General features: G+C 36.4%; 1 protein-coding gene and 1 long non-coding RNA gene across 4 annotated transcripts in view; one reads left to right on the top strand and one right to left on the bottom strand.

Moving 5' to 3' along the window:
* LOC147833556 (uncharacterized) overlaps positions 1-14,424 on the bottom strand; it is a 486,957-nt gene that overhangs the window by 336,439 nt on the left and 136,094 nt on the right. The gene's annotated exons all lie outside the window — the stretch shown is intronic.
* The window catches only part of zgc:153184, a 45,681-nt gene that overhangs the window by 19,986 nt on the left and 11,271 nt on the right, over positions 1-14,424 (top strand). The window contains exons 2-5 of one of the 3 annotated variants that reach the window (XM_087283305.1): positions 344-353; positions 3,476-3,559; positions 4,779-4,847; positions 5,304-5,372. In XM_087283305.1, the coding sequence (XP_087139431.1) occupies positions 344-353; positions 3,476-3,559; positions 4,779-4,847; positions 5,304-5,372 (232 nt within the window). 3 annotated transcript variants of the gene reach the window in all.

The raw sequence follows: 14,424 nt of genomic DNA, 5'->3' as shown, positions 1-14,424 counted from the left end.
GATTTTATGCAGTGTTTTTTTTTGCAAATCCACCAAAGGCCATTGTGTACGCTTTTTGAGATCTTAAATTGAGATTAAACTGAGATTTCAGTGGCTGAACAACACGTCTGGGCATATAACCCATTAATAACAACTCAATGTACATCAGCTCTGCCTGACTAAAATAGTTTGAAAACAGAACATGACCTGTCTAAGAAAAATGCTTCAGCCGTAGTGAATGTGAAGAGATTTTCAACCACAACAAAAATGTTTCTGAAGACAATCACCTACTTGCGTTTTTGACTGTTTGGCGCCATTTTGTGACTGAATAATGCGCAGGTTAGTTTAAGCTCTATTCGGCCAGTTTAGTTTCTGTCAGCTTGATGTTTTTGACTGTTTGGCGCCATCTTGTGACTGAATAATGCGCAGGTTAGTGTATACTCCATTCAGCCAGTTTAGTTTCTGTCAGCTTGGTGTTTTTGACTGTTTGGCGCCATCTTGTGACTGAATAATGAGCAGGTTAGTGTATACTCCATTCAGCCAGTTTAGTTTCTGACAGCTTGACGTTTTTGACTGTTTGGCGCCATCTTTTGACTGAATAATGCACAGGTTAGTTTATACTCCATTCAGCCAGTTTAGTTTCTGTCAGCTTCGCGTTTTTGACTGTTTGGCGCCATCTTGTGACTGAATAATGCGCAGGTTAGTTTATACTCCATTCAGCCAGTTTTGTTTCTGTCAGCTTGGCGTTTTTGACTGTTTGACGCCATCTTGTGACTGAATAATGCGCAGGTTAGTTTATACTCCACTCACCCAGTTTAGTTTCTGACAGCTTCGCGTTTTTGACTGTTTGACGCCATCTTGTGACTGAATAATGCGCAGGTTAGTTTATACTCCACTCACCCAGTTTAGTTTCTGACAGCTTCGCGTTTTTGACTGTTTGACGCCATCTTGTGACTGAATAATGCGCAGGTTAGTTTATACTCCACTCACCCAGTTTAGTTTCTGTCAGCTTGGCGTTTTTGACTGTTTGGCGCCATCTTGTGACTGAATAATACGCAGGTTAGTTTATACTCCATTTAGCCAGTTTAGTTTCTGACAGCTTCGCGTTTTTGACTGTTTGGCGCCATCTTGTGACTGAATAATACGCAGCTTAGTGTATACTCCATTCAGCCAGTTTAGTTTCTGACAGCTTGACGTTTTTGACTGTTTGGCGCCATCTTGTGACTGAATAATGCACAGGTTAGTTTATACTCCATTCAGCCAGTTTAGTTTCTGTCAGCTTCGCGTTTTTGACTGTTTGGCGCCATCTTGTGACTGAATAATGCGCAGGTTAGTTTATACTCCATTTAGCCAGTTTAGTTTCTGACAGCTTGGCATTTTTGACTGTTTGGCGCCATCTTGTGACTGAATAATGCGCAGGTTAGTTTATACTCCATTCAGCCAGTTTAGTTTCTGTCAGCTTGGCGTTTTTGACTGTTTGGCACCATCTTGTGACTGAATAATGCGCAGGTTAGTGTATACTCCACTCAGCCAGTTTAGTTTCTGTCAGCTTCGCGTTTTTGACTGTTTGGCGCCATCTTGTGACTGAATAATGCGCAGGTTAGTGTATACTCCACTCAGCCAGTTTAGTTTCTGACAGCTTCGCGTTTTTGACTGTTTGGTGCCATCTTGTGACTGAATAATACGCAGGTTAGTTTATACTCCATTTAGCCAGTTTAGTTTCTGACAGCTTCGCGTTTTTGACTGTTTGACGCCATCTTGTGACTGAATAATGCGCAGGTTAGTTTATACTCCACTCACCCAGTTTAGTTTCTGTCAGCTTGGCGTTTTTGACTGTTTGGCGCCATCTTGTGACTGAATAATACGCAGGTTAGTTTATACTCCATTTAGCCAGTTTAGTTTCTGACAGCTTCGCGTTTTTGACTGTTTGGCGCCATCTTGTGACTGAATAATATGCAGCTTAGTGTATACTCCATTCAGCCAGTTTAGTTTCTGACAGCTTGACGTTTTTGACTGTTTGGCGCCATCTTGTGACTGAATAATGCACAGGTTAGTTTATACTCCATTCAGCCAGTTTAGTTTCTGTCAGCTTCGCGTTTTTGACTGTTTGGCGCCATCTTGTGACTGAATAATGCGCAGGTTAGTTTATACTCCATTTAGCCAGTTTAGTTTCTGACAGCTTGGCATTTTTGACTGTTTGGCGCCATCTTGTGACTGAATAATGCGCAGGTTAGTTTATACTCCATTCAGCCAGTTTTGTTTCTGTCAGCTTGGCGTTTTTGACTGTTTGGCACCATCTTGTGACTGAATAATGCGCAGGTTAGTGTATACTCCACTCAGCCAGTTTAGTTTCTGTCAGCTTCGCGTTTTTGACTGTTTGGCGCCATCTTGTGACTGAATAATGCGCAGGTTAGTGTATACTCCACTCAGCCAGTTTAGTTTCTGTCAGCTTGGCGTTTTTGACTGTTTGGCGCCATCTTGTGACTGAATAATACGCAGGTTAGTTTATACTCCATTTAGCCAGTTTAGTTTCTGACAGCTTCGCGTTTTTGACTGTTTGGCGCCATCTTGTGACTGAATAATATGCAGCTTAGTGTATACTCCATTCAGCCAGTTTAGTTTCTGACAGCTTGACGTTTTTGACTGTTTGGCGCCATCTTGTGACTGAATAATGCACAGGTTAGTTTATACTCCATTCAGCCAGTTTAGTTTCTGTCAGCTTCGCGTTTTTGACTGTTTGGCGCCATCTTGTGACTGAATAATGCGCAGGTTAGTTTATACTCCATTTAGCCAGTTTAGTTTCTGACAGCTTGGCATTTTTGACTGTTTGGCGCCATCTTGTGACTGAATAATGCGCAGGTTAGTTTATACTCCATTCAGCCAGTTTTGTTTCTGTCAGCTTGGCGTTTTTGACTGTTTGGCACCATCTTGTGACTGAATAATGCGCAGGTTAGTGTATACTCCACTCAGCCAGTTTAGTTTCTGTCAGCTTCGCGTTTTTGACTGTTTGGCGCCATCTTGTGACTGAATAATGCGCAGGTTAGTGTATACTCCACTCAGCCAGTTTAGTTTCTGACAGCTTCGCGTTTTTGACTGTTTGGTGCCATCTTGTGACTGAATAATGCGCAGGTTAGTTTATACTCCACTCAGCCAGTTTAGTTTCTGTCAGCTTCGCGTTTTTGACTGTTTGGCGCCATCTTGTGACTGAATAATGCGCAGGTTAGTGTATACTCCACTCAGCCAGTTTAGTTTCTGACAGCTTCGCGTTTTTGACTGTTTGGTGCCATCTTGTGACTGAATAATGCGCAGGTTAGTGTATACTCCACTCAGCTAGTTTTGTTTCTGTCAGCTTGGCGTTTTTGACCATCTTTAGTCACCTGACAGTGTTCGGGTAGACAAACGGCCAACCTGTGTAGAAAAAAAATATAGTGAAAACACCCTTGATCGTGTGGACTAGAAAATCATTTGGTTGAGACTGAGTTTGTGTTTGTTTCAGGAGGAAGCTCCAGTCAAGACGTCGGTGGCCCAGTTGGCTGGAAAACTCAAAGCTCATGCGCTGCCAATGCCAGGAAACAAGGAGGTAGTGGAACATCTGACGCAATTCTGCTTCTTTCTGATTGGTTGATAGTCATTCAAATGATACTTGATTCTCTTCACGGAGGAGTTTTGTTTTTTAGAAACAACAATATGCATCGTTGTAAGCTTGACTAATTGAGAGACTACAATTGATAAAACAGGTTTTCTGTTTGCAGCAGTTTTTTTTATGAATTCTGAATATTTTGTCAATTAAGTTTATTGTTTTTTTTGCATTGTGTTGTTAAAGAGATCACCCCAAATATTACATTTCTGTTATCGGGTGTTTCCACTTGTTCCTGTTTGTGTTTATTGCTTGAATATTTTGAAGAATGTTGTAAACTGCCAGCTACTGACTACAATATCAGTTTGTTAGAATAATACACATTTTTTCTCTTTTTAAATCCTTCTATATTTGATTTAACAGCTTACACACACTTTTCCATGGTTTAGACAGCATACACTACCTGACAAAAGCCTTGTCGTGGATGCCAATTGTATGGGCAACAAATAACTTGACTTGGAAAAGTGGCAGAAGGTGGATTTTTCTGATGGATCATCTGTTGATCTGCATCCCAATCATCACTAATACTGCAGAAGACCCACTGGAACCTGCATGTACCCAAGACTTTCATAGAAATTAGTCAAGTTTGGTGAAGGAAAAATCATGGTTTGGGTTACATTCAGTATGGGGCCGTGCAAGAGATCTGCGGAGTGGATGATCAACATCAACAGCCTGAGGTATCAAGACATTTGTGCTGCCCATTATACATTACAAACCACATCAGAGGGACAATTCTCCAGCAGGATAGCGCTCCTTCTCATACTTCAGCCTCCACATCAAAGCTCCTGAAAGCAAAGGGTGCTCCAGGATTGGCCAGCCCAGTCACCAGACATGAACATTATTGAGCATGTCTAGGGTAAGATGAAGGAGGCGTTGAAGATGAACACAAAGGATCTTAATGAACTCTGGGAGTCCTGCATGAACGCTTTCTTTGCCATTCCAGATGACTTTATTAATCAGTGATTTGAGTCATGTCAGAGATGTATGGATGAAGTCCTCCAAGCTCATGATGGAGTCTGACACAATATTCATTCTGTCTCCACTGCAGCAGGACTTTATATTCTATACTGGACATTATTTCTGTTGCGTGCGGTTGTTTACATCTGAGCATCTCCATAATGTCAGCGCATGAACACTAATAGTTTATGTATCCACTCTGCAGGTGAAGTCTATGAGGAGACCCCCATGTTCACTGGCCATTAATGACCAAAGAGATGAAGAACTTGAAGAGGTGAGCATGCACTGTGTATTTCCAGCAAGATCTTACTACGACATTTAACTCTTTTACTTTTTGTCACTTCAGTGGCTAATTGGAAATCATACGAGAACATTCGTTCATTCATTTTCTAGTCGGCTTAGTCCCTTTATTAATCCGGTGTCGCCACAGCGGAATGAACCGCCAACTTATCCAGCACATGTTTTACGCAGCGGATGTCTTTCCAGCTGCAACCCATCTTTGGGAAACATCCATACACACTCATTCACTACGGACAATTTAGCCTACCCAATTCACCTGTACCACATGTCTTTGGACTGTGGGGGAAACCGGAGCACCCAGAGTAAACCCATTCGAACGCAGGGAGAACATGCACTTTATTGATGTACTTTATTCCTAACTTGTTTTGCCTCAAATCAAGTTTTATAATGAATTTGTTCTCATTAAAAATATATATATTTTCCGTTTCAGAAGTCGTCTGTTTGTCCTCATCCTGCCAAGATCAAGATGAAGAGTTCACCGCTCATAGAGAAACTACAGGTCAGATCTGTTATTCATTTCACACAAACTCATAGTCATTGATGAGTCATCTGAAAGCTGTCGTCTTCATTCTGTGGCTGCTTATCAGTTTCATGTATCGTTTCGGAAGCGAGTGTTTATTCAGGAAACAGGAAATCAGCTTGATGAATCTGTTTGCTCAGATGTGTGCAGTTTAAAGTAACCGCATGTAACATGAAGGGAACTGGTACACTTTTTTTGTAAATCTTTTGACACAAAACAAGGTGTATAATCTCTCTGAAGCTGTCCTGGCCTCTAGTGTTGAAAGTATGTTACTACATAGGTACATCAGTACATAGACTACAAATGTGGCATATTGTCATCATATGTTTATTTATGCACTATATTTATTTTATGCATATCTGTGCTATTTTAGTATCGAGATACTATGGGGATTTGGATTAATAGTTTAAATTTGTTTCATTTAAACATGTTGAGTTATTAATACATTTTAAAAGCAGTATAATTTTTGTATGTCTGTGCAGTTTTAATAGACGTAATTTTAATTATTTCAAGAAGTCTAGTTATACTATGATAATCTGTTCAATAAAAAGTTAATTTAATTTAAAGTACAATTATATTAATATTTATTCTCTCTGTATCTACTTGATGGTGCAGTGGGTAGCGCTGGCGCCTCACATGGAGTTTGCATGTTCTCTCTGTGTTTGCGTGGGTTTCCTCCGGGTGCTCCGGTTTCCCCCAAAAGTCCAAACACATGCGCTTTAGGTGGATTGGGTGAGCTAAATTGTCTGTAGTTTATGTGTGTGAATGAGTGTGTGTGAGTGTTCCCCAGTACTGGGTTGCAGCTGGAAGGGCATCCGCTACGTAAAACATATGCTGGATAAGTTGGCGGTTCATTCCACTGTGGCGCCCCCTAAGCCGAAACGAAAATTATTGAATATATACTCAAATATATAAATTATAGTATTATATATAGCATATATGTGGCATTTTATTGTGTATAACTACATAACATAAATAATATATAATATTTTTATGTTTCTTATCATTTAAATGTTATTACTTGTAAATTGCTTACAACATTCTTAATATTATTATTATTATTTTATTAATATTTATTTTTATTAACTAATTTATTATTATTATTATTATTATTATTTATTATTATTATTATTATTATTATTTTTTTTTTTTTATTGTTGTTATTATTATCATTATTTATTATTGTTATTATTATTATTGCTGTTTATTTAAAAATATTATTATTATTTATTATTACTATTATTATTATTTTAATTGTCATTTTTATTTATTTATTTATTTATTATCATTATTTTTTGTTATTGTTATTTTTATTATCATTGTTTATTATTGTTATGATCACTATTATTGTATATTTATTATTATTATTATTATTATTATTATTATTATTATTATTATTATTATTATTATTATTATTGATTCGATTGAATTATAAGTATCCAGGGCTATTATGGAGGACAAAACCTGCGAAAACAAGGAATAAATAAATACACAAATTGATAAATAAATGAGTAAATAAATCTAAAAAGTCCTGCATACATAAAACAATAAATAAATAAATAAATAAATACACAAACAAATATATATTAAAATCAACAAATTTCTGCATAAATGAGTATATAAATAATAAAAAAATGTGAGTAGATAAATAATGAAATAAATTACACGATTGTTGGGGAATAAGAAAATGCTAAACTGAAAATTGATTTTTAAATGTTTGTTTAATTTTTAACTTAGTTGCTAAACCATATTTACATTAGCTCAACATGCTAATCATCTGAAGGCGGTCTTTATTTCATCATTGGTTGAACTTAAAAAAAAATTAGCATTACATTTCTGATGATTGATAGAGACCCTTTCATTAGCATGTTGATCTGAGGAAAAGTAAATGCGTTCAAGAAATGAATAAAGGTTTTCTTCAGTTTCGCATTTTCTTATTCCCCCAACATTTGTGTAAATTATTTAATTATTTACCTGTCCGCACTATTAATTATTATTTTTTTTATTATTAAAATTATTATTATTAATTATCTATATTTATTTTTTTCAGGAATTTGTCGATTTTTATATATATTTATTAATTTATTTGAGTTTCAATTTATTGATTAATTGATTTATGCTTGAATATATGGATCTGTTTACTCATTTATTTATTTATTTGCACATTTATTTATTTATTTATTTATTTATTGTTTTTGCAGGTTTCGTCCAACCGTGGGCTATTATCATTTCAATAAAAAGTTTATCATATTTTAATGTTTGTGATTTGTTTTATAATTATAATTTTAGTTATTTCAGGATATTAAGTTATTTCAATAAAAATACCACACACACACACACACACACACACACACACACACACACACACACAAACACACACATATATATACAATAAACTTGATTAATAAATCATCTTTAAATCATTTTTCTAGAGTCCAAATGATTTCACCCAACAGCCAAAATGTGTGAACTGTACGAGTGTGCGCATGACCTTGTCTATCTTGTCTACAGTACACAGTGCATGCAGTGTACAGTACATAATGCAGACTGCAGATGACTATTTCAAATAAACAGTAGTCAAACTCTGCCGCCGCCTGCTGGTGGAGATGCAGTATTGCAGCGCTCTCCTCATGTCATGTGATTGGTGTTCAGGCCTCAGCATCTCCTCATTGGCTCAGCCCAGAAGAGTAATGAGATATAAGAGATTTAGCAGAAGCTGAGCTGAGCTGAACTGAGGTCAGTCATGGGCCAGAAGGGCTGCCGTTTCTCCCTCTTCTTCTTCTCTCCGGTACAGGTATATAGATCGCTATTTAGGCTTTTTCTAGACTCTTGTGTTTTTTATTTGGTTGATTCGGCTAATTTGGCATGCGCAGCACTTATAGGATATAATCTGTGTTAAGATGTAATTGTTAAAGGCATAGTTCACCCAAAAATGAACATTTACTCGCAGTTTCCTCTCCCTCAAGTGTTTTCCAATATCTTTATGTCTGTCTTTCTTCTGTTGATCACTGAAGAAGATATTTAGAAGAATGCTGATGGACTTCCATGAAAACAAACACTATGGAAGTCAATGGTTACCGGTTTTCAGCATTCTTCAAAGCATCTTCTTTTGTGTTTAACAGAAGAAAGAAACTCATAAAACATATATAACAGTTATACATATATAACATCAGTTATATCAAGTTAACATTGATTTTTGGGTGAACTGTCCCTTTAATATAAACAGTATAAGAGTGTATTTGTAAGTTAACGTGGTTGCACTTCAGTGTTGTGTTAGTTAATGCTAGTTAATTGACTAATTAGCAGTGAGCAACACATGTGTTAAGCATTAGTTAATCTGCGTTAACTAAATATACTGTTGAAGTCAGAATTATTCGCCTGCCTGTGAATTTCTTTTTTAAATATTTCCCAAATGACGTTCAACAGAGCAAGGAAATTTTCACAGTATTTCCTATAATATTTTTTCTTCTGGAGAAAGTCTTATTTGTTTTATTTCGGCTAATCTTTAACTTTTTAAAAACCATTATATGGTCAATATTATTAGCCCACTTAAGCATTTTTTTCCAGAACAAACCATCATTATACAATGACTTACCTTGCCTAATTAACCTAGTGAAACCTTTAAATGTCACTTTTAGCTGAATACTAGTGTCTTGAAAAATATCTAGTTAAATATTATGTGCTGTCATCATGGCAAATATAAAATAAATCAGTTATTAGTAAGGAGTTATTAAGACTATTATGTTTAGAAATGTGCTGAAGAAATCTTTAAACAGAAATTGGGAAAAAAAATGAGCAGGAGGGCAAATAATTCTGACGTCAACTGTATATTAATATTTTAACTAACACCAAACATCAATAACATGCAAGGTTTCCGGTTTGATGCTCTAAAACAGGCTTCCCAGGTAAAAAAAATAATGCTCTTAAATATGTTACAAATGTGCTTGAAATGTAGATAGTATGTTTAAAGCACAATTATCACAAATAACTTATTTAAAGTGCATTCTAAATAATAATAATAATAATAAATTTCTTACATTTATATAGCTCTTTTCTGGGCACTCAAAGCGCTTTACTCTCCTCATCCACCACCAGTGTGCAGCATTCACCTGGATGACACGGCGGCAGCTATTTTGCGCCAGACCGCACACCACACACTAGCTGATTGGTTGAGAGGAGACAGTGATGAAGCCAATTATGATATGGGGATGGTTAGGAGGCCATGATGGACAGAGGCCAGTGGGCAGATTTGCCCAGGATGCCAGGGTTAAACCCCTACTCTTTTTTTAAAGGACATCCTGGGATTTTTGATGACCACAGAGAGTCAGGACCTCAGTTTAACGTCTCATCTGAAAGACGGCGCTCACTGAGCAGTATAAAGTCCCCATCACTATACTGGGGCATTAGGACTCACACAGACCGCTGGTTGAGCGACCCCTGCTGGACTCACTAACTCCACTTCCGGCAGCAACCTAGCTGTCCCATGTGGTCTCCCATCCAGGTACTGCCCTGCTTAGCTTCAGTGGGCGACCATGTGAGAGTTGCAGAGAGCTAGCTGCCGGCGAACCAAATGTGTTGGTTTGCATTTCAATGTATTTATAATAACGTATACTACAAGTACATTGGTAAAAAAAAAAAAGCGTAATTGCACTTTTAAAAAATATACTGGAACTCGAGCATACTATTCATGCATTTTAATTTATTTACAGAAAACGCACTACTTTTATTCTTAAAGTATGTTTTATGTGTACGTTGTATAAGAACAAGGTGCCAATTTGAGTGTGCTTAAAGTATGTGCATGTTATTTTTAATTGTTTTAGATGTAATGAAACATTTTAAATACTGCAAATGAGCATGTGATTTAGCCTGTATTTTAAAATATTTTACTTCACACTAATGTTAATTGTCAATTTAAAAAGTTGAAAATTAATGTTTTAACTAATTAATATAAATAAATATATATATATATATATATATATATATATATATATATATACATATATATATATACACACACACACAGTTGAAGTCTGTATATATATTATTAGCCCCTCTGAATTATTAGACTGCTTGTTTATTTTTTCTTCGATTTTATGTTTAACTAAGAGAGATTTTTTCAACACATTTCTAAACATTATAGTGTCAATAACTCATCACTAATAACTGATTTATTTTCTCTTTGCCATGATGACAGTAAATAATATTTTACTAGATCTTTTTAAGACACTTCTTCTTCTTCTTCTTCTTCTTTGGCCTTAGTCCCGTGTGATTGCGGGGTCGGCCCTTTTTGGAACAAGTCCTCCATTTTTAGACTTTTCCATATGATATCGACTTTTTTTTTTTTACACCTTCCCGCCGACCTGTCACACTCATACACTCATTCACTACGGACAATTTAGCCTACCCAATTCACCTGTACCGCATGTCTTTGGACTGTGGGGGAAACCAGAGCACCCGGAGAAAACCCACGCGAACGCTGGGAGAACATGCAAACTCCACACAGAAATGCCAACTGAGCCGATGTTCGAACCAGCGACCTTCTTGCTGTGAGGCGACAGCACTACCTACTGCGCCACTGCATCACCCTTTTCAAGACACTTCTATACAGCTTAAGTGACATTTAAAGGCTTAACTAGGTTAACTAGACAGTTTAGGGTAATTAGGCAAGTTATTGTATAATGATATGGAAATTAAAATATGATACGATAATGAAAAAATATAGTTAAAGGGGCTAATAATTTTGTCCCTAAAATGGTGTTAAAAAAATTAAAAACTGCTTTTATTCTAGCCAAAATAAAACAAAATAAACTTTTTCCAGAAGAAAAAATATTATCAGACATACTGTGAAAATTTCCTTGCTCTGTTATACATGGTTTGGAAAATATTTTAAAAAGATGAAAAAAGGGGGCTAATAATTCTGACTTCAACTGTATGTATGTATGTATGTATGTATGTATGTATGTATGTATGTGTATATATATATATATGACTGTCACTTTAAATTCAAATGAGACTGTTGTTTTCAAAAGAGGGTGGAGCTACAAATGCCTATGTATCAGCATAGTGGCAGATTCAACACTAACAAGCTCTTAACGGCTGACGGCTGCTTCTTACTCAGGACTGTCTATGCTAATGAGGGAGAGATGGTCACTAGTGGGTGGGGCTTTTTCACTCTGATGGCATGTACAAAAGGAGAACGCCAATCAAAGTGTTACTGCAGACTGTTTTTATCAAGTCTGATTATACAAAAATGAAATACATTTTCACCATTAGAGCCTGGTTATATTCACACACTGTTACCACTCAACTGTTTAACCTCTTATATAATAGTTTCCCTGTAAGTCATTGTTAGGCCCACACGGAATCTGCGCGCGCAGAATTCCGCAGATTTCTGCAGATTTTTAGCCCATCATTAATTCTGTTTATTTACTTGAGTAAATGTGTGTAAATCTAAATTTATTCTGTTTTTATTCAGTAATTTATTATACTTTTTATTTCATATGTTAAGGTTTTAGTTATGATACTCCGCTGGATACTCCCAAAATAACTCAGCAGAAATCCACAGATTTTTACCGAAATTCTCAGCAGAAATAGCAAAGAACATCCGCAGATTCCGTCTGGCCCTGGTCATTGTTCACCATTATGCCTAGTTCAGACTGCGTGATTTTAGCCCCGATTTTGGCTCGCCGACAGGTTTTGAGAAATCGCCGACAAATGCCTGAAATCACAGGCAAATCGCTGCTCGTGCACGTGAGTGACAATCACGCAGTATGAACAATCAAAGACGCGATCTGAGAGAATCGCCGATGAGTCGCCGATGCCTGTGAGATATTTGGCGTGCTGAATATCTGGAGCTGTCGGCGATTCAAATCATGCCGTGTGAATTGAGTTTTGACTGAAAATAACATCAGCGATCGCCTACAGCCAATGAGAGAGCGGCTTTCACTTGTGTGTGCGTGTTTGTATACCTGCTGCAGGCCAGCGGGAGGCTGGGGGAAGTTAAAAGCGCTCTTTTTCGGTTTATTTGGACCCACGAAATGGAGGAAAAACTAGTGGAGGTTTGACAGGACTCAGGAGCACCCGTGTCTGTTTGACGTTTCATACAGAAAGAAATTAGTTTATTATTAATGTTGAGGAGAAATGGCTAATTCCCTTTAAACCCAGGTGAGCAAACATGTACATGTTCTACCCCATTAAAGGCTTCTCTCTCATTATGTAGTTAATAACAAAAGATATACTACGTGTTTTTGGCTGTGAGACGTAGTTTGGACGAAGTTGTCGGCGATTCTTCCTATAGTAAAGTCATGCAATGTGAATGTCCATGTCGCCGATCCATCTTGCAGTGTAAACAAAGCAGCGATGAAACGCTAGCGCAGATAATCATGCAGTGTGAAAACATCTGTGACACGACGACTTTGAAAATCCTGCAGTCTGAACTCGGCATTTAGTTCATGTTAACTAATGCATTAATTATCTTACGCCAATTCAAAACTTTTTGATCAGTGACTAACTTGTATTTTATTCGATCTCATTCATACATTCTAGTACAATTTGCTTATCGGTATTTAGTACAACCAGCTCACACTGTTCAGCTTAAAGTGCAATTTAAAGGCTTACTAGGTTAATTAGTTTACCTACTGTAGGTTAATTAGGCAAGTCATTGGACAACAGTGGTTTGTTCTGTAAACCAGCTATTTCCAACCCTGTACCTGGAGGCACATAAACAGTGCATATTTTGCCATTAACTTTAGGTTTTGGAGTTTTTTTACCATATGATGGGTTGATTCAGGTGTGTTTGATTAATAATAATAATAATATTCATAAAAAATATTTATTTAAAACACGCTTTTCTTAGAAATTAGCTTACAAAAAAAAAAAGGGAGAAGGTGGGAAATGTGTACTGTTGGTGTGGCTTTAGGAACAGGGTTGGGAACTGCTGTAGACGAGAAAAATAATAATTTCTTACAGGAGACAATAATGCTGATATAAAATTCATCCAAACTAAAATAAATAAGACTAATAATAGTCGTATTACAAAAAGACAAATAATAAAATAATTAAGAACAAAATATTATAGAAAATGTTCTTACTTTATTAAACCTCACTTGCAAAATATTCTAAATATATTTCAATTTCACAGGAAAGCTATTAATTATATCAAATATAATTTAACACTTGGATTATTAATAATGTTTTATGCAATTATTGACTTTTTGCCTTTATTTTTATTGTTATTATTATCATCAGTAATGTCACGAATAAAAGAATGTTCAGGGGGATCCAAGTGCGAGTTTAACAAAAATAATATTTATTGACACAGTCAAACAAAAAGCAAGTAATAAATGTGGTGCTAGTGCTAGGAGAGATCGGGCAGGAATCAGACAGGAAACAGGGTCCAGAAATTAGTCCTTAGATCCTAAGCACACAGACAGAACAGCACACCATAAGCACACCTAACGAACTGACAAAGACACACAGAAAACGTGGCCCATATATAGGCCCGAATATGAGCCTCAGCTGGCGGGCTCATCAAGCCAGCAGAGTGCCGTCATCACACGTGATCAAAACAGATACACGTGGAGAACAAAAACAAACCAACATGATCAAACAGACGCTCAGGAAGAGCGCACAAACCTGCAACCGTGACAAGTAAATTACAGTATATTTATGTTTGCATTATACTATACATTATGCTTTCTGGAGATCTTAAAAAACACATATGGATCGACCACACTGTAAAAAAAAAAGTGTTTGTCTTAAGTTTTGAAGATGATCAAGACAATACGATTAGATGATTAAATTAAGCTTGCATGCAATTTTAACTTGAAAATTACTTAAAAAGAAATAAATGTCAATTTTTTTTTTGTTTATAATGTTTTTTTAACTCGTTTGAATTTAAATGTATTATCTTTCTATTCATGAAAGGTGTTTGGTGGCCAAACTGTTATTTTAATGAATAAAACTGTTTAATGAAACGTTTTTGTTTAAATGCTTTCAATTTTCAAAAGGGGGTGTTCTCGTTTATGCTGAG

Source organism: Danio rerio, chromosome 15 (assembly GCF_052040795.2).
Source record: "Danio rerio strain M-AB ecotype USA chromosome 15, GRCz13ab, whole genome shotgun sequence".
Lineage (NCBI taxonomy): Eukaryota > Metazoa > Chordata > Actinopteri > Cypriniformes > Danionidae > Danio > Danio rerio.
The sequence above is the reverse complement of the archived record's forward strand: the minus strand, read 5'-3'. Positions and strand labels throughout refer to the sequence as shown.